The sequence below is a fragment of the Delphinapterus leucas genome, chromosome 20 (genome assembly GCF_059928025.1).
Source record: "Delphinapterus leucas isolate spDelLeu-1000000601 "Yukka" chromosome 20, BTC_Dleu_Yukka2, whole genome shotgun sequence".
NCBI classification, from domain to species: domain Eukaryota; kingdom Metazoa; phylum Chordata; class Mammalia; order Artiodactyla; family Monodontidae; genus Delphinapterus; species Delphinapterus leucas.
This window is the reverse complement of record NC_143148.1, coordinates 5271341-5292440: the sequence shown is the minus strand read 5'-3', so window position 1 is coordinate 5292440 and position 21100 is coordinate 5271341. Positions and strand designations below refer to the sequence as shown.

Sequence of the window (21100 nt, the reverse complement as noted above, 5' to 3'; positions counted from 1 at the left end):
GCCAGGGGGACAGTGACTTGATTCACTTAGTTGTGGGTCACGCCCTTCCCTTTTCCTGGCATGGAGTAGAGGTCGGGGAGAGGACACCTGGGGCAAGAAATGACTGACTCTGTCACTACATGGTGCCTTTTTAGAGGAACATTTATTTAAAGTATTTTTTTTGTGTGTAATGCATTTAGTTTTTCTTTCTCTATTCTGTATCATTTGTTTTGTAAGTTGGAATAAATCTTAGTTCATTCTATTTCTCCTTTCCTATAAATAAGTATTTCGTTCTGGAATAATTTTTGGTCTTCTACAATCAACTCATATCATTCTTTTCTAAAATTATAGTCTCAATTTTTCAAAACTTTAACACCAGGGGCTTCCCTGGTGGCGCAGTGGTTGAGAGTCCGCCTGCCGATGCAGGGGACACGGGTTCGTGCCCCGGTCCGGGAAGATCCCACATGCCGCAGAGCGGCTGGGCCCGTGAGCCATAGCCGCTGAGCCTGTGCGTCCGGAGCTTGTGCTCCGCAACGGGAGAGGCCACAACAGTGAGAGGCCCGCGTACCGCAAAAAAAAAAAACATAGAACAGGCAAACAGTGTATGACATCTTCCTCTGGCTAGTTATCCAAAGGAAACAAAATCATTATAGTGAGGGAAATACTTGCCCTCCATTGACCATTACTGCATTATTCACAGCAGGCAAGATGTTGAAAGAACCAAATGTTTGTTGACAAGTGAATGGATTTAGAAAATTTATGTCATCCATAAATTATGACATTATTATGACAGAAAAAGACAGACATTTTTTGTGGAAAGTAGAAATATCAGACTTATAGAGCCGTAGAGTATAAAGGTTCTTATGAGGGTTTGGGTAGTGTGGTAACTGGGGAGATGTTGGTCGAAGGATACAACATTCAGTTGTAAATGTGTACAACATACACATCTCATGTACAGCATGCTGACTATAGTGAATCCACTGTGTTATTATATACTTGGAATTTCCAGAGAGTAATACTTAAGTGTTCTCAGCACACAGATACAAAGATTACTGTGAGTTGATGGAATTGAAAGTTACTTTATTGTGATTATTATTGCACAGTGTTTACATGTGTAAAATAACGACATTCGATGACTCACGTACACCATTCTTACTCATCAATTATACCTCAGTAAAGCTAGAAAAAAAAAAAGTGGGGGCTGTGCTGGACTAGGCTCCTGGGGGTGTTGTTCAACACAGGCTTCCCATTAGATCATTGAGGCATTTTTCATATACATGTTTTGTACCCTTTGACCAGAGATTTCACTTAATATTGTCGGTGTGGGGCCCAACCTCAATAATATTTGAGGTGCCCCAGGTGATTCCAATCCGGATGCATCATTGAACATCAGGACTCTGAGTCCCCCCATTCCTGAGGGCTGAGATCTGGGCTGAGGGTGAGGGCTCTGCTCTGCGTGGGGATGGATCAGGGCTGGTCTGTGACCTGCAGGGGATCGTCGGGTCCAGCTGAGGTGCCCGCTGCTGCTGGGTACGTGAGGGCCTCACCAGGAGGGGAGCCTGAACTGAAGGAAAGGGTGGGAAAACTCACCTGTTGGTCTGTGTGTGGGAGTTACTGTCCGGAGTCCCTCCTGGGACAGTGGGCAGCAGAGGACCGTCTGTTCCACATGCTGAGGGCTTCCCTGTGTGTGTGGTGGTGACTCAGGAAGGAGGTGTGTTGATTCCAAGCATTAAATGGCATGTTTCCAACTTTCAGGGTCAACATCTAAAGAGAATTGCTACCTGGGTAAGAAGCCCGGAAGAGGAGGAAGAGGAAAGAAAAGGAGTCAGAAATGGCTCTTTCTCAGGTAAAGTCGTATTCTCAGCTGATTCTTCTGTCTGTCCTTCCTGAGATGCCCTTCTTTGGACTCACTAATCTCTGACTCTGAAGTATCCCGCCTGCCACCTGTACATTCACTGTCACCCGGGTCCTTCCCTCAGGGCCTGTCATCTCCACTTAGATCCTGTCTCCCCATGACTCAGTGACCTGGAACTTGTGAGGAGTCCCCACTGGGCAGGGCTTCACACCCATGGATTAGAGACGTGGTGTCAGTGCTATTGGGCAGCCGGGATTTTTTAGGGCCCCATCTGGATGCACTGTCTGCTTTCTGTAAACAAGGATAAAGATGCTGCACCTGGAAGTCAGATACTAATATGCACAATACCTGGTAAAATCTGGAAATCATACCAATTATGGGCAATTTGTTCAGACTTTTTTAAGGCAATTAAGCTAAACGAGTGAATCACTGACTTCAACTCTTAATGATTGCGAATGGAATGGAAAGTTCAGAAACAGACATCAGTGATAGAGGGTGTTTTAGTCCATTAGCAAATTTAGTCTTGAAATCAACCTAAATCTCTGACAGTTGGAAATTCTTCATATCACTTTCATTACCTCCATTCCTCAGAGGTTGTCTTTCTTTTTTTTTTTTTTTTTTAATAAATTTATTTATTTATTTATTTTTGGCTGCATTGGGTCTTTGTTGCTGTGCGTGGGCTTTTCTCTAGTTGCGGCGAGCGGGGGCTCCTCTTCGTTGCACTGCGTGGGCTTCTCATGGCGGTGGCTTCTCTTGTTGCAGAGCACGGGCTCGCAGTGTGTGGGCTTCAGTAGTTGTGGCTCACAGGCTCTAGAGCGCAGGCTGAGTAGTTGTGGCGCACGCGTAGCTACTTATTTGCTCCGCGGCATGTGGGACCTTCCTGGACCAGGGCTTCAACCCGTGTGCCCTGCTTTGGCAGGTGGATTATTAAGCACTGTGCCACCAGGGAAGTCCCTCAGAGGTTGTCTTTTTACTCTGGGTTGTATCCTATGACACAGAAGTTTTTACCTTTGCTGTAGGTAGATTTACAGCTTCATCTTTTTGCTAATAGATCTAGTTTCTCTGCACCATTTGTTATTGAGACTGCAGTTTCCCCTTCGTAATCTTGGCACCCTTGTCTATACATTTTATATATATTCAAAGGCTTATTTTTGATATTCTCGTCTGTTCCATTGGTTTATGTGTCTGTGTTTCTGCCAGTACAGCATCATCTTGATTACTCTGTAATATGTTTTGACATCCAAATACGACGGCCTCCATCTTCTTTTTCAGAAGTATTTTGGCTCTTTGGGATCCCTTGAGATTCCATATGAATTTTAGTATGATTTTTTCTATTACTGCAAACATTGCCATTGAAATTTTGATAGGGAGTCCATTGCATCTATAGAGCACTTTGGGTAATATGGTCATTTTAAGAATATTATGTCTTCCAATCCATGAGTACAGGGTATGTTTCTATTTATTTGTATCTCCTTGGACTTCTTTTTACAGGATTTAGTAGTTTTCAGTGTACAAGTCTAGCACCTCCTTCGCTAATGCTTTCCTAAATATTCTGTTCCTTTTGACGCTATAGTAAATTGAATCGTTTTCTAATTTTCTTGGACATTGTTCATTGTATACAGAAATGCAGCTGATTTTTGCGTGCTGGTGTTTTATGCTCCAGCTTTTGTAAAGTTGTTCTTTGAAATAGTTGTTTTACTGTGGAACCTTTTTAGTTTGTACATCTATAACCTTGTCACCTAAAAGAAAAGATAATTTTACTTCTTTTTCAATTTGAGTAGCTTAGAATTCTCTTTCTTGTCTAATGGCTCTAGCTAGGAAGTTTATTACTTTCTTGAACAGTAGTGCAGAGTGTGCATCTTTCCCTTTTTTTGTTGTAAGTATTTATCAGTGTAGACTTCCATTTTAGTACAGCTTTGGTTACCTGTGATAAATTTGGTATGCTGTGTTTTAATTTTTATTCAGATATTTTTCCCGTTTCCTTATAATTTCCTCTTTGACCCACTGCTTCTCTAAGAATGAGGTGCTTAATTTCTACATTGGGGGGATTTTCCTGTTTTCCATCTGCTCTTTATTTCTAGTATCATTTCATTGTGCTTATTTATTTATTTATTTGGCCACTTCGGCTGGTGGGCTCTTAGTTCTCTGACCAGGGATTGAACCCGGGCCCTTGGTGGTGAAAGCACGGAGCCCCAATGACTGGACGACAGGGAATTCCAAATTTCATTGTGTTTGGAGAAGATATTTTTTTATCACCTCAATCATCTTAAATTTGTTAAGATTTGTTTTGTGGTATAAGGTATGTTCCGTCTTGGAGAATGTTTCACAAGTGCTCCCGAAGGATGTGTTTTCTGCTATTGTTGGGTGGAGTGTTCTTTACATGTCTGTTAGGTACAGTTGTTCTATGGTGTTGTCCAAGTCTTCTGTTTCTTTATTGACCTTCTTTTTGTTTTCATGCGTAAGTAAAACTAGAGTATTGAAGTCTCTTACTCAACGTTTTGCTCTAGTCTATTTCTTTCTCTATTTCTGTTAATGTTTGCTCCATTTCGCGGGGAGGTCTAATGTTAGATGTATGTACATATATATATATATATATATTTATAATTGTTATATCTTCTTGGTGATTTGTATGTTTTATTATTATATAATACCCTTTGTGTCTTGTGTCAGTTTTTCTCTTTAATTAAATTTGTCTGATATAAGATTGTCACCTCTGCTCTTTTTAGCATGGAATATCTTTTTTTTTAAGGTTATTTATTTATGTATTTATTTGTTTTGGCTGCGTTGGGTCTTTGTTGCTGTGTGTGGGCTTTCTCTAGTTGTGGCGAGCAGGGGCTACTCTTCGTTGCAGTGCTCGGGCTTCTCATTGCGGTGGCTTCTCTTGTTGTGGAGTATGGGCTGTAGGTGCGCAGGCTTCAGTAGTTGCAGCACGCAGGCTCAGTAGTTGCGGCATGCGGGCCCTAGAGCACAGGCTCAGTAGTTGTGGTGCACGGGCTTAGTTGCTCTGCGGCATGTGGGATCTTCCCGGACCAGGGATCAAACCCATGACCCCTGCGTTGGCAGGCGATTATTAACCACTGAGCCACCGGAAGTCCTGGAATATCTTTCTCATTCATTCACTTTTCGCCTTTCGATGTCCTTAGATTTGTAAATGTTCACCGTTTTTACTCTTTGACCTACTTTCTCTCTGTTTCTCACTCTGGGTCTCTGTTTTTCCTCCTGTTACTTCCTCTAGTGGTCCTTGCTCAGGCACACTGTACAGTGGTAAAAGGCAGGCGTCCTGGCCATCCCCCTTTACTCTACTGTAACTTTTGAGGGTATGCATTGGGTGTTTCCTTCTGATCATGATGTTTGTTGAAATCTTCTTGCTTAATAATGATATGTTTTTTCAATATTGTTTTTTGTGAAAATTTTTAATTCTACACATAATTGTAAACTTTAATATTGTGATAATTTTTTTCTTAATCTATTTAATTAGTATATAACAGTAATAACTTTTCTAATTTTGAATCAGTGTTTTATGGGTGGAGTACACAAACTGTTTTGCATTTGTTAATACCTACTTGTGTACATTTTAGTGAATAAAATTTTATTTATATTTTTGACTCTAGGTATTTTATAGAGATTGGAATTTAAGTGTCCTACACTGTTCACGTTAGTACCATTTAGTGACGTTGATACTTTTTCATGGTCCCAAAGGTGCTAAAATTCACATGAGTACCATTGATGATGGAAAAATATGTTCACGAGAACTCCTCTCATTCCAGTTGATTGTGTGTTTACATATGTGTCCATGAGTTCATGGATTTGCAAGTCTATGTTTTGTTTTGTTTTTAATATTTATTTATTTATTTACTTGGTTGTGCCGGGTCTTAGTTCCCACAGGTGGGCTCCTTAGTTGCAGCTCACAGGCTCTTTAGTTGTGGCACATGGGCTCCTTAGTTTTGGCATGCGAACTCTTAGTTGCCACATGCATGTGGGATCTAGTTCCTTGACTAGGAATCGAACCCGGGCCCCTTGCATTGAGAGTGTGGAGTCTTAACCACTGCGCCACCAGGGAAGTCCCAAGTCTGTGGTTTTGATAAAAGACAACATGATTTCATAAGTCTGTGTTATACCTAATTGTAGTTCAGTCAGTCTGTGTTATACCTAATTGTAGTTCCAATTGTATCTTTTTTAAAAAAATTATTTAATTTATTTATTTTCAGCTGCGTTGGGTCTTCGTTGCTGCGCACGGGCTTTCTCTAGTTGCGGCGAGCAGGGGCTACTCTTCGTTGTAGTGTGCAGGCTTCTCATTGCAGTGGCTTCTCTTGTTGTGGAGCACGGGCCCTAGGTGCGTGGGCTTCAGTAGTTGTGGCACATGGGCTGAGTAGTTGTGGCACCCAGGCTCTAGAGTGCAGGCGCAGTACTTGTGGCTCACGGGCTTAGTTGATCCGAGGCGTGTGAGATCTTCCCAGACCAGGGCTCGAACCCATGTCTCCTGCATTGGTAGGTGGATTCTTAACCACTGTGCCACCAGGGAACTCCCCCAATTGTATCTTAAATATATTCTTTGGCCTTATTTTTTTACACTATCATGTTAATGGTTCAAATAGTAGTAAGATTACTAACATTTTATGTGCATTTGTGTGTGTGTCCACATCTATAATGACATTTTATGCCCTTCCGTGGTGTTCTCCTTGAAGTTAAGTTTTCTCAGGTGACCCTCTATCTGTGTACCTTTAATTCTCTTTCTGTTACTTAAGTTTTTCTTCTTTTTTTTTTTTTTTTTTTTGTGGTTCGCGGGCCTCTCACTGTTGTGGCCTCTCCCATTGCGGAGCACAGGCTCCGGACGCACAGGCTCAGCGGCCATGGCTCACGGGCCTAGCCGCTCCGCGGCATGTGGGATCTTCCCGGACCGGGGCACGAACCCACATCCCCTGCATTGGCAGGCGGACTCTCAACCACTGCGTCACCAGGGAAGCCCTAAGTTTTTCTTCTTGATCTTCAAATCAAGAGCCAAACTTCCTTAGTTTATGTGCTTGTGTATTGTTTCTTTGTTTCTTGACCTGAATTGAGTTTCTCAGTGTGTTTCTGACAGTTTTCTCCTCTGTAATGTGGGGACAGATCTTTCTCTAATGAGCTCTGATGATGACTAAAAGCTTACACCTGTAAAACATTTGCAGTAAGGCTTAGTATATGTTAAATATGCAAACACCTTTAGTCATTGCTGTTGCTATGCTTATCATAATTTAAGATTTTGACTTTTCTTTAAAGCCATTGTTGGGGACTTCCCTGGTGGTCCAGTGGTTAATGGGCCTTCCGGGCTTCCCTGGTGGCGCAGTGACGGAGAATCCGCCTGCCAATGAAGGAGACGTGGGTTTGAGCCCTCGTCCAGGAGGGTCCCACATGCCGCAGAGCAACTAGGCCCGTGCACCACAACTACTGAGCCTGTGCTCTAGAGCCCGCAAGCCACGACTACTGAGCCTGCATGCCACAACTACTGAAGCCCGTGCTCCTAGAGCCTGTGCTCTACAATAAGAGAAGCCACCTCAATGAGAAGCCTGTGCACCGCAACGAAGAGTAGCCCCTGCTCGCCACAACTAGAGAAAGCGCACGCGCAGCAGTGAAGACCCAATGCAGCCAAAAATAAAATAAATAAATAAATGCATAAATACGTAAATAAATTTATTAAAAAGAAAAAGAATGTGCCTTTCAATGCAGGGCACTCGAGTTCAATCCCTGGTTGGGGAAGTGAGATCCCACGTGCCGCAGGGCAACTAAGGCCATGCGCCGCAACTACTGAGCCCGTGAGTCACAACTACTGAAATCCAAGTGCTCTGGAGCCTGCGCACCACAGCAGATTGCCCGCATGCTGCAACAAAAGATCCTGCACACTGCAACGAAAACTCCCGCATGCTGCAATGAAGATCCCGAGTGATGCAACAAAGACCCAATGCAGCCAAAAAAAAAAAAAGCCACTGTTGACTCTGTCATCCTTGAAGATATCACTCATAGCGTAGCTTACCTAGATATTAAATATCACTCAGTGTGTAAAATATAATATGTAACACTTCTGCATAGACAATCCGTTGTTGAATTTTATTTGTATGTATTTTATGTATTGACTACAAAAGGAAAAATCCATTGATTGATGGGGGATATCATAATGTTAAGAAAAAGCCTAAGAAATTAGATTAGAGAATGACAATTTCCTTCAAATAGCTTTACATGGATCTGTCAGAATATTTACTTCAACTGAATTGATCCTTACTCCTCTGTCCTCTTCTCATTTTGTTGGAAAATAAGAATCTCCTCAGGGCTCTTTGGTTAAATGTGTTGTCATTTCAGACACAGTTGACCTTCAAGGATGTGGCCATAGAATTCTCTCAGGAGGAATGGGAATGCCTGGACCCTGCTCAGAGGGTCTTGTACAGGGACGTGATGTTGGAGACCTACAGGAACCTGGTCTCCCTAGGTGAGAATAACTTCCCTCTAGAAGTTGGGCTCTGCCCTTGGGTATCTTTCCATTTTCTCTTTTGGGCCTCTTGGGAGGCCCTGTTTGCTTGACTGATCCAAAATCCCTATTATCTCAGACATTGAAAAGCTTCATGATGTGGCATCAGGAGTTTAATCCTACCTTTCCTTAGATGATCTCCCCACTTCATGATTTATCGGGGGTTGTTTCAGAGCTTGTGTATTCATAAAGCTGAATGGTAAACTTTTAATATACCCACGTTCCTATTTTTCTACTCCTGTGCTTTTGAGTTAGGAGTTCTAGGAAGTGAGCTACATTTCTGCATTTTATACTGTTCCGTGTGCGTTTAGAAGGAGGGGAAAAGTGGGTGAATTTTTGAAATATTTTTCCAGATTCATTTGTAATCTCCAGTTGAACAAAGAATTAGAGTTCTGGAAAAGTCACAGGAAATCACCTTTCTTTCTTCTTGTGTAGAGGGATTTCTGTTTCTCAGCTGAATATTTTACTCACTTTGTAGCAAGAGAAAGAGTGCTGGGCTGTTGAGAGTGATGTGAATGCCTTTGAGCACGTATCAAAGTGTGAACATAGGTCAGATCTCAGAAAGGCCGAGAGGAAACCTTGTTATTAATAGTGTTTGGTTAACTCTCCCCTCATCGGAGAGTTCTGTGGGAATACAGAAGATAATTTATTATTGTGAACCCTCAGAGGAAATTTTTCTTCTCCCCAACTTACCACGTTGTCCTTCAGCATGTAAAATGTGTTCTTTTACCCTCCAGTGGTACTGCAGCTCTACCAGAGACAAAGGCAAAGTCTTTATCGTGATCTACCACACTCTGCCATCTTGTACCTGTGAACTAGTTGTTGCTTGACCTGGAGTAGCATGAGGTGGGATTTTTTTAAAGGGGTCTCCTGCCCCCTCATCTCTCCTTCAGGGCGTTATTCCACTGGATGCTTAGTTCTCAGTCCACATGGATAAGAGCTGATGCCTCCAGACAAATCCCTGAACCTTTCTTGGTTCCATTGCCATTGGATGTTTTTAGAAGACCCAGACAGAAGATGGGAAAACACTGGCTGCTCTTTGATTCCATCTGGCACCTGACAACCTGCATAGAGCTGTCTCAAGTCCTGTCTACTTCTTTTGTTCTCCTCTTGCCACACAGTTCAGGGATGTGTGTCCTAGCCCTGTTGGTTGGATCTTCTGTTATTGTTACTTAGGAAAACTGTAAGGACAGTGTACAGAGAGATCCTCTTTTAATTTTTTTATTTTGTTTTTATTTTTTATATTAATTTGGTTGTGCCAGGTCTTAGTTGCAGCAGGAGGGTTCCTTAGTTGTGGCATGCGAATTTTTAGTTGTGGCGTGCATGTGGGCTCTTGCTCCTTGCATTGGGAACGCAGAGTTTTAACCACTGTGCCACCAGGGAAGTCCCGAGATCCTCTTTTTAATCCCCAGTCCCTCATGGGGGGAATATGTGCATCTTTCAGGCTTTTTGTTTGGCATCTGTGGGTAGAGTGCATGGTTCCATCTGAAGGTCCTATAATATCTGACAAACATATCTTGTATTTTTTCACTCGTATACTGCTCTACCTAGTCTACCTTCCTGATTTTGTATTCTCCTATGTTTGCGTGATTTTGCCTCTGAAACTTGCTTTTTTAAAATATTTTTATATTTTTATTTTTATTTTTTTTTGGTGATACGCGGGCCTCCCACTGCTGTGGCCTCTCCCGTCGTGGAGCACAGGCTCCGGACGCGCAGGCCCAGTGGCCATGGCCCACGGGCCCAGCTGCCCCACGGCATGCGGGATCCTCCCGGATCGGGGCACGAACCTGCGTCCCCTGCATCGGCAGGCGGACTCCCAACCACTGTGCCACCAGGGAAGCCCTGAAACTTGCTTTTGAAATACATAGTCCTGGACTTCCCTGGTGGCACAAAAATAAATAAATAAATAAATTCATTTAAAAAAAGAAATACATGTCTTCCCCTTTGGTAATCATAAGTTTGTTTTCTATGTCTGTGAGTCTCTTTTTATTTTGTAAATAAGTTCATTTGTACCTTTTTTTTTTTTTTTTAAAGATTCCACATATAAGCCATATCACATGATATTTGGCTTTCTCTGTCTGGCTTACTTCACTTAGTATGATAATCTCTAGGTCCATCCATGTTGCTTCAAACAGCATTATTTCATTCTTTTTTATGGCTTAGTAATATTCCATGGCATATATATACAACATCTTCTTTATACATTCACCTGTTGATGGACAGTTAGGTTGCTTCCATGTCTTGCCTATTGTAAATAGTGCTGCTATTAACACTGCAGTGTATGTATCTTTTTCAATTAGTGTTTTTGGGTGGGTTTTTTTTTTTTAATAAATTTATTTTATTTATTTATTTTGGCTGCATTGGGTCTTTGTTGCTGCCCATGGGCTTTCTCTAGTTGCGGAGAGCGGGGGCTACTCTTTGTTGTGGTGCACGGGATTTTCACTGCAGTGGCTTCTCTCATTGCGGAGCCTGGGCCCTAGGCACATGGGCTTCAGTAGTTGTGGCATGTGGGCTCAGTAGTTGTGGCTCACGGGCTCTAGAGTGCAGGCTCAGTAGTTGTGCACAGGCTTAGTTGCTCCTCGGCATGTGGGATCTTCCCAGACCAGGGCTTGAACCTGTGTCCCCTGCGTTGGCAGGTGGATTCCTAGCCACTCACCACCAGGGAAGTCCTTGTTGTTTTGATATTAAGTTGTATGAGCTGTTTGTTTATTTAGGAGATTAACCCTTTTTCAGTTGCATCATTTGCAAATATTTTCTCCCATTCTGTGGGTTGTCTTTTCATCTTGTTTATGCTTCCTTTTCTGTGCAGAGGCTTTTGAGTTTAATTAGATCCAATTTCGTTATTTTTGTTTTACTTTCCATTACTCTAGTAGGTGGATCCAAAAAGATACTGCTCCGGTTAATGTTAAAGTGTTCTGCCTATGTTTTCCACTGTTCTGTACTTTTAGAATGTTTTATGCTTCTTCATAGGTACATAGTTTTATAAGAGGTATTTAGAAAAATATTTGGTTGATTAAATTGTTTTGTCAAATTCTTCACTTTCTTTGTGCTAGATTAGTTTTCCAATTCAAAACTGACATGTGCTTTGGGGTCATGGTGGAAAAATACACTTTATTTGATAGCTAATACCAGTTTGTTTAATGTGAGAGTTTTTGTCATAGGTTGTTTGAAAATAGGGTGCTCTAAAATAATTAGAATTACCTCTGATCACTTTTTCTTTAGTAAATAATCCTATTCTTTTTTTTAAAAATTTATTTATTTTTATTTTTGGCTGCGTTGGGTCTTCGTTGCTGTGCACGGGCTTTCTCTAGTTGCGGTGAGTGGGGGCCGCTCTTCATTGTGGTGTGCAGGCTCCTCATTGTGGTGGCTTCTCTTGTTGCGGAGCGTGGGCTCTAGGCATGCGGGCTCACTAGTTGCAGCACGTGGGCTCAGTAGTTGTGGCTCTCAGGCTCTAGGGTGCAGGCTCAGTAGTTGTGGCACACGGGCTTAGTTGCTCCGTGGCATGTGGGATCTTCCTGGACCTGGGCTCGAACCCGTGTCCCCTGCATTGGCAGGCGGATTCTTACCACTGAGCCACCAGGGAAGCCCCAAGAATCCTGTTTTTTTTGCTTTACTACAGTTTTTAAGATCATTGTAGGTAGTTTCTTAACTCTCTTTGAAATAAGTACTATTTTTAGAGTAGTATCATGTATGTAACTTGAAATATTTATTTATGAATTACAATGTGTTGGATACGTATGATTCTTTGTATCTTGTAGATATTTCTTGTATACACGTGATCAAGAAATTACATCTAAAAGCAAACGCTGATAGAGAAGAAGTATTCCAAACCATAATGCTGTGAAGACATGAAAGGAATGAAACCAAACATTTTTACCTCAAGGTTGTCCAGGAAAATATTTATGACCTTGAGTCTCAGCAGAGAGCTGAGGTAAGAAATTACAAAGGCATGACTATAACCCATAACCAAAATCTCACTGGTAAGAGAGATGGACATGGTAGAAGTACTGCAGGAGTTGAGCTTATTGAAAACAGCCTTGCCTTAAGCTTTCTGGATGACCTGCATATTTTTAAAAGTGAGGAGAAAATTAATGAGTTTAATCAAGCTGACAAGACTATTAGCAGTAATGCCTTATGTTCACCACTTCAAGGAATTTCTTCTGGTGTCCAAACCAACATTTCTAATATACATGAGAGTGATTTTATGCATCCATCATTACTGACAAAATACCAGAAAGCACCCAGGGAAAGACCTTACAAATGTAATCTGTGTGGCAAAACCTTTTTTCAGGGATCACACCTCAGTAGACATCAGATCATCCATACCAGAGAGAAATTACATGAATGTGATATATGTGGAAAAGTCTTTAGTCTAAATTCAAACCTTATAGTTCATCAGAGAATTCATACTGGAGAGAAACCTTACAAATGTAATGAATGTGTAAAGGTGTTTAGTCAGAAATCAAACCTTGTAGTTCATGAGAGAATTCACACTGGAGAGAAACCTTACAAATGTAGCGAGTGTGGCAAGGTCTTTAATCAAAAACAAATCCTTGCAACTCATCAGAGAATTCATACTGGAGAGAAACCTTACAAATGCAATGAGTGTGGGAAAACGTTTAGTCAGGGCTCAAAACTCAGGCGTCATCAGATAATCCATACAGCAGAGAAGTTACATAAATGTCATATATGTTGCAAGGCCTTTAGTAGAAATTCAGACCTTGCAGTTCATCAGAGAATTCATTCTGGAGAGAAACTTCACAAATGTAATGAGTGTGGCAAGATCTTTAGTCGGAAGTCAAACCTTGCAGTTCATAAGAGAATTCATACTGGAGAGAAACCTTACAACTGTAATGAGTGCAGCAAGGTCTTTCATCAAAAAGGCACCCTTGCAAAGCATCAGAGAATTCATAATGGAGGGAAACCTTTCAAAAATAATGAGTGTTGAAAAGACCTTACTCACATCTGAACCTTCACTACACATCAGATAATAAATACAGAGGGGAAACCATATTAATGTGATATATATGGGAAGGTCCTCATTCAAAACTGACAGTTTAAATTCATGGGAGATTCATAGTGAGAGGAAACATGCACATTCATGACTGTGGCAAAACCTCGCTTACCATCAGATAAGCCATACTGGACAGTAATCGTAGAAATGTCATAAATGTCTCATAGTTTTTAGTCAAAATTTGTAAAGGTGCACCAAAAAATTCATACTGGAGAGAAACCTTACAAATATAATGAGTATGGCAAATCATTTATTGTCCTTTGAAGTCTAACTTAGTATCAGGTAATCCATATTGGTGAGGGACTTTAAGCCAGGGTTTTAGCAAGTGTACACATCTTAGCTTCATTGGAAAAGTCATACTGGAGAAATATCAGGTAAATGTATTTACTTTGACCAGGACTTTAGGCAACAAATTCATTCACCAAATAATTCATTCTGGAGATTATTACCTCACAAATGCAATGAATGGGAAAAACCTTTACTCGGGGCTCACATTTCATCAATCATCAGATAATCTGTACGCAACAGGACATTACAGATGTACTGAATATGGCAAAGCTTTTTGCTTGTGCCTTAAACTGAGGGTTCGCCAAATACTTCATACTTTAAAATGCAATAGGGACTTCCCTGGTAGGGCAGTGGTTAAGAATACACCTGCCAGTGCAGGGGACACAGGTTTGAGCCCTGGTCCAGGAAGATTACACATGCCACGGAGCAACTAAGCCAGTGCGCCACAACTACTGAGCCTGTGCTCTAGAGCCCGCGAGCGACAACTACTGAGCCTGTGAACCACAACTACTGAAGCCCGTGTGCCTAGAGTCCCGTGCTCTGCAACAAGAGAAGTCACCACAATGAGAAGCCCGCACACCACAGTGAAGAATAGCCCCCGCTCGCTGCATCTAGAGCAGCTAGAGAAAGCCCGCGCACAGCAATGAAGACCCAATGCAGCAAAAAAAAAAAAAAAGTAAAGTAAATAAAATGCAATAAATATGGCAATGTTTCAAATTATTACTTACTTGTCGCTAGATATCAGAATATTTATCCTGAAGAGAAACCACACAGATAAAATTTAATCACTCCTCATCACCCTGGTTGAATCCTGTTTCTTTTACCAACACAGTTTTATCCTGTCTTGGTGCTTTACAATAAACGCTAAGAATGCACCATTAGGCTGTCAGGGTGGAAAGAATCTATAGCAATTTCTTTCGAATATGGAATCAAACAACATATAATTTGGGGATTATATACTCATAATTTGTACTTGATTATTCCCTCCACTCTATTCCAGAATATTCAGATGGCTATAATGCAAGTAGCATAGCAGTTTATTTCAGACTCTGTATTTTATTGACGTGCAAAAATTGAACAGGGTAAATTTAAAGATCTGATTGGTTGTATTGAATGATTCATGAATTGGGCTGTATCCCACCTAGAAATTAAAGAGGTCCTAAACGTTGCTGTACAAATTGGAAGGCTTTTATAGGCAGTAACTTGGTGGGATAAGAATGTCATTAGTAAAAGAAAAGGTTCTTTCAGGCAAGGTTACCTTTTTTGGGGGAAAGTAGCACCAAAGTCTTAGTCTTATCCTGCAGATTACCTCACTAGTGTTCAGGAAACTCCAGAGTGATTGGTTTAAGGTGACATTCCTGCGAGGGGTGAAACTGCAATTACTTCTTGGTTTTCTGTCTTGGGGGCAAGTGAGTCCACCTTGTGAATGTGTGTGCAACCTCATCCCTATTCATGAATATGCGGTGTATGAATGTATTTCTTCATGATCTTTTTTGTGCCCAGTAAATCTAACATTGTGCACCTTGATTTACATGAAGGAAAAATAGGAACATAGAAGCACATAAAAAATATTAGAAAAATTTAAAATCATCCAGTTTCACTTTTGTCCTTGAACCGCTCAGTAAAATAATTTGAAAATAACAATGTTCCTGAGTATTAACACTAAACAATATACAATGGGAAGATTTTTGCTTGATAGATAAACTAGAAATTTCACATATCACCACCAAAACAGTTTTTTGTTGTTGCTAGTTTGCACTTGTGGCTATTTACTGGGATAGGGTGGAACTCCACGCAAAGGCTAGTTTGGTCATTTAGATTGATATTAATGTTGAAGTGTTATGAGAATGTTTGTTATGTAATTCCGCTTTCTAGGGGGACAGGGAAGAATACCAAGGTGTTCAAAAAATGGTTTGACATAACAGGGAATGATTAATGACTTGATGTATTAAGGTGATTCCTGGATCGGGCTTAGGGAAGGCTAACTAGTTATGGTTTGAACTTCCAGTTGGTATCAAAGAAGGAAGCCCTCAGACTTGATCTTCTTCACCACATAGGCCAAATAAGGAGAGGTTATGGTGAATCTTAATATATAGTTGTAAGTAGGCAAACATCAAAAAATGATGTGAGACTCTTTAATAAAACACTGGAGGGGTGGGATAGGGAGGGTGGGAGGGAGGGAGACGCAAGAGGGAAGAGATATGGGAACATATGTATATGTATAACTGATTCACTTTGTTATAAAGCAGAAACTAACACAACATTGTAAAGCAATTATACTCCAATAAAGATGTAAAAATAAATAAATAAAAAATAAAACACTGCACGTTTACTCTTGAAAATCCTGTTTTCTTGGTTAGGAAAGACCACACTTTTCTTTATGCTACTAATTTATTTCATTTCTTTTCCTGCACCACATGTACATTCCATTGTTCAAGTTGGATTATTTTATTTTATTTTTGGTCCGGCTGCTAAAAAATGGATGTGGACAGATGAATGGATATATGTGGTACACGTATACACTGGAATGCTACTCAGCCATAAAAGAATGAAATAATGCCATTTTGGGGAACATGGGTGGAGCTAGACATTATCACACTGAGTGAAGAAAGTCAGGAAGAGAAAGACAGATACCATATGATATCACTTATCTATGGAATCTGAAATATGACACAGGGAATTCCTCCTCAGTCCATTGGTTTGGACTTGGCGCTTTCACTGCGGCGGCCCAGGTTTGATCCCTCGTCCGGGAACTAAGATCCCGCAAGCCAAGCAGTGGAGCAAAAAATATAAAAAATAAAAAAATAAAATGCGACCGAAACGAACCTATCTATGAAGCAGAAACAGACTTACAGGCATAGAGAATAGACTTGTGGTTGCCAAGGGGGAGGAGAGGTAGGGGAGGGATGGACCGGAAGTTTGGGGTTAGTAGATGCAAACTATTATATATAGAATGGATGGACAACAAGGTCCTACTGTAGATCACAGGGAACTATGTTCAATGTTCTGGGTTAAACTGTAATGGAAAAGAATATAAAAAAGAATGTAGGGAGTTCCCTGGTGATCTAGGGGTTAGGATTCAGGGCTTTTACTACTGTGGCCCAGGTTCAATCCCTGGTCAGGGAACTGAGATCCAACAAGCTAAGCAGCATCACCAAAAAAAAAATAAAAAAATCAACTTGGTTTTTGGAAATGCTGTAAAGATTTTATTTAGATAAGTTGTCTAAGATATCTTTATACTAGTTTACTAAAAATTAATGTCTAGAAATGCTTAGTTGATGATGTAACTAAACAATTTACTAGAGAATTATCCAAAGACTATTAAAATTTGTATTTCAAATTACAGTATTAAGCAGTATGTTCCATCATTAATTTTCTAGTATAGTAAAAGGTTTTTTATACACTTTTTGTTTTTGCATTATTATTTCCTCCCTTGCATATTTCCCTTGATTTGCAACAAGGGGTGTATAAATCAGTGGGTTGTTTTGGGACTTTTGTGATGTGATAATGCATATAAGCAATGACACAAAGTAGGTGTACTGTAAACATGATGAAAGAGTTATTTCGGGGCTTTAGTTCAATGAAAGAACTGAAATGGCAAAATGGTGCCATGAAAACTTTTTTTCTAAGAGTTGGCTGTGGTTAGGTGCTTGAAAAGCAAGTGTGTGGAGCTAAAGAAGCATGCAGTGAAGAGAATGAAAATATCATGATACGTAAGAAAGAAAGATCGAAAGAATCCAAGTATAGTCTGTGACAAGGAGATAATCCCCATTGCCAAATTCCTGGAAATCATTCTGTCCTTTCCCAGTGATGTATTCACATTCATTGCCAGAGGATCTTACAGAGAAAAGATTTGTTCTGTTTAGCATGACAACTGACACCTGATATCCTCCACTTAGAGTTTCTTCCCATCCCCAAATGATATATTTTTCTTTGATAAGTTCTTGATTTTGATTAGTGAGAGTCACTGTTATTATTGCTTTATGCATAATAAGATATTGGATTTTCATCTCTGAAGAAAAGTACTGTTGTTTAATATTTCATGAATGAAGCAGCTTGGCACAATTACAGGTTTAAAGACTTATTTAGTCCCATCCCAGCAAGTGGGTAAATCAGGAATTGAATCCATGTTGACTGGCTTCAAAGAGAGGTATCTTAACCATTTTGCTACTCTAATAAGCCAAGTTATTTAAATCCTTCAACCACACAACATCTATCGTCAATTTTACGAGTATAACTTGCCATTTTTAAATCGACTATCGTCATATATAATTGTGGTTATGGTAACTTCCTATTATGTCAATCCAGTTATACCTCTTTCATTGCAATTTGCTTTATTGTGCTTCAAGATACTGCATTTTTTTTTTTTTTACAAATTACAGTTTTCTGGCAACTTTGCATGGAGAAAGTCTTTGGGCCATTTTTCCAACAGCCTCTTTGTGTCTCTGTGTCATATTTTGGCAATTCTCTGAAAGTTTCAAATGTTTTCATTATTATTAAATTTGTTGTGGCATCTGTGTAAAAAAATAAATCCGCACAGCTCACACCCATGTTGTTAAAGGTTACTTGTAGCTGTGTGGGGTTCTGTTTTCCTCATTCTGTTCCTTTGGTCTGTGTGTCTGTCCCTCAACAAATCCCACACAATCTTGATTACTGTTACTATATTAGAAATCTTGAGATCATGTGGAATGATTCCAGCCACTTCAGTATTTTTGTGATGCTGTAGCTCTTCTCGTTCTTTTGCCTTTCCATATTAATTTTAGAATAATATTGATTGTTCTATAAAAATCTAGATTGGAAATGCATTATACCTGTATGACAATATGGGGTAATTTAACAACATTTAGATGTTGTTTTCCAATCAATGAATATGATATGTCATATTCAATATGGAATGTCATAAGTAAATGTAAGTAAAAGTTCATCATTGACTTCTTTCATTACTGTTTCATGAAAGTCAGTGTTTTGTTAGATTTACTCATTTTTCTTCTTTTTCTTTTTTGAACATTCAAACATGATATTATATTTTTAATTTCAGTTTCCATTTGTAAATTGCTAGTATATACAATTATAGTAGATTTTTGGGCGTTCTTATATCATGACACCTTGCAAGTTGCAGTTTTTCTCTCAGTTTCTGTAGACTCCTTTGACTTTCTACACACATCATTCCATTAAATTTCATGTATTATTGAATTATTTAATGTATTATTTTTGACCGTCCCTTATAGAACAGAAGCTATCTGAAACCAGGGTATTGATTTTATCTGCTGGATCATCAGTGAGGGAATCATTCACGGCTGACACGATGAGTGAATCCATGTTGCCAGTGTAAACAAGGGTGCTGGAATGCACAGGCTCATTGACCAGTAGCTTTAATGGTCATGGAAGTATTTGTGGTACTGGATTCCTTACTCCTGTGACATTACAACCTAACATTCTGAACATTTGACATAAATTCTCATGCTATATTTTGTTAATGCGGTGTGAATTCTAGGCAACATGTGCTCAACAGCTGTTAACTCATCACTTAAGTGATGTTTTCATAAAGTCTTTTTAAGCCACGAAATGTTTTTTTAAATTTATTTATTTTAAATTTTTGGCTGCGTTGGGTCTTCGTTGCTGTGCACGGGCTTTCTCTAGTTGCGGTGAGCGTGGGCTGCTCTTCGTTGTGGTACATGGGCTCCTCATTGCGGTGGCTTCTCTTGTTGCAGAGCACGGGCTCTAGGCACGCGGGCTCAGTAGTTGCAGCACAGGGGCTTAGTAGTTGTGGTTCGCAGGCTCTAGAGCCCAGGCTCAGTAGTTGTGGCCCACGAGCTTAGTTGCTCTGCCGCATGTGGGATCTTCCTGGACTCGAACCCATGTCCCATGCATTGGCAGGCGGATTCTTAACCACTGCAACACCAGAGAAGTCCTAAACCACAAAATTTTGAATTCAAGATTCTTTCTGAAAGGCTTCATTCTGTACCCATCAGAAAATAATAATCCTGTTTATCAGGAACACCTGGAGAATGGTGACTGAAAGAAGTTGGAGGTTTATCATTCTCACATAAGAGGAAGTCCAGGGGGCGAAGTTTGTGATGTGATGGGTCCTTTGCCCCTTCTATCTCCATGAGCACTTAGTCTTTACTTTGCTTGTAGCAACATGGCTGCTGGATGACCAAGAAGGGTGACGATTGAGAACAAAACCCTTTTCATTTTCAGATTTTGTCTCGTTTTCAGCGAAACGTTAGTCTCACATGTTTTTCTAAATATTACCTACTTTTTAAGTGGCCATCATAGTTTTAGTAAGAAATGTGAATTTTTGAATTTCATATTTCCACCTAAAGAACAGAGAAAAGTAAAGGGAAAAGATGTTAGGGACAGAGTATGTGAATGGAGTTTGTTCTTTATCCTGAGAATGAGATGATAGATGCTTACTAAACTTATTTCGGTAATTATTTCAATCTATGTAAGTCAGAACATCATGCTGTACAACTTAAACCCACACAGTGATGTAAGTCAAATACGTATCAAAACTGGGGGAGGTGGGAGCGGAATGTGATTTTAAATAAAGGCAAAACACTTTAGCAAAAAGAACAAGGCAATTTATAACAATTTTAAAAAATGTATTGCATTTTTTTTTGTTTTTTTGTTTTTTGTTTGTTTGTTTTTTCGCGGTACGCGGGCCTCTCACTGTTGTGGCCTCTCCCGTTGCGGAGCACAGGCTCCAGACGCGCAGGCTCAGTGGCCATGGCTCACGGGCCCAGCCGCTCCGCGGCATGTGGGATCTTTCCGGACCGGGGCACGAACCCGTGTCCCCTGCATCGGCAGGCGGACTCCCAACCACTGCGCCACCAGGGAAGCCCTGTATTGCATTTTTAAAAGCAATGATTAGTGACAGAAATTATCATATGCCTTAATCCTCCATCCTCAGGTGCTAGGTTTCGTCTCTGAGTGTCTGGAACCAAGAGACTGTTAAGTTTGTAGTCCTGGCTGAATGAAGAATAGAAAGGAAAATCTATTCTGTAAGGTGTCACTGTGAAATGGCCCATTCTACACTGGGAGTGTTTTTTCATTTCTCATTCTAGTGTGTAATACAGAGGCCAGTCTAACTCTTGTTTCCTTAAACTGCTTAAATTAGTTCTAATTGCAGGAAATTTTCCGGGATCCAACCACTGCCCCGCAGCAACCCATTGGAGACCCACGTTTTCAACCACTGAATTGCTTGAGCCTCACGACCACGACATGCGAGCAACCTGCTGGCAAAAAAAGGTTTTTATTGAAACCGTTTCAGCTTGTTAGGAGGAAACATATTAGCTTCCCACCTAAGTAGCCCACAGAACTGTAAGCTTTTACTCCAAGTTACGGAGAAGCACCAACTCTTCCCCGACACCTCGTACTCCATTCACAGAACTGGCTCCCTCCTCGCCCCGCCCCTCGCCCCTAGCGCTCCGCTCAGGTCCCGCCCCCGGAAGCCCTGCCTCTAACT

The 21100-nt window shown here is 40.6% G+C and overlaps 1 protein-coding gene across 1 annotated transcript; it reads left to right on the top strand.

Annotated features, from left to right (window-relative positions):
- Positions 1-508: 508 nt before the first annotated feature.
- Positions 509-20955, top strand: LOC115801480 (zinc finger protein 836-like). Its single transcript, XM_089902535.1, is given in 5 exon segments — positions 509-1825; positions 8165-8291; positions 12089-13221; positions 20765-20782; positions 20784-20955. Coding segments are annotated over 5 exon segments (1341 nt in total). The 5' UTR covers positions 509-1810; the 3' UTR covers positions 20832-20955.
- Positions 20956-21100: the final 145 nt, after the last annotated feature.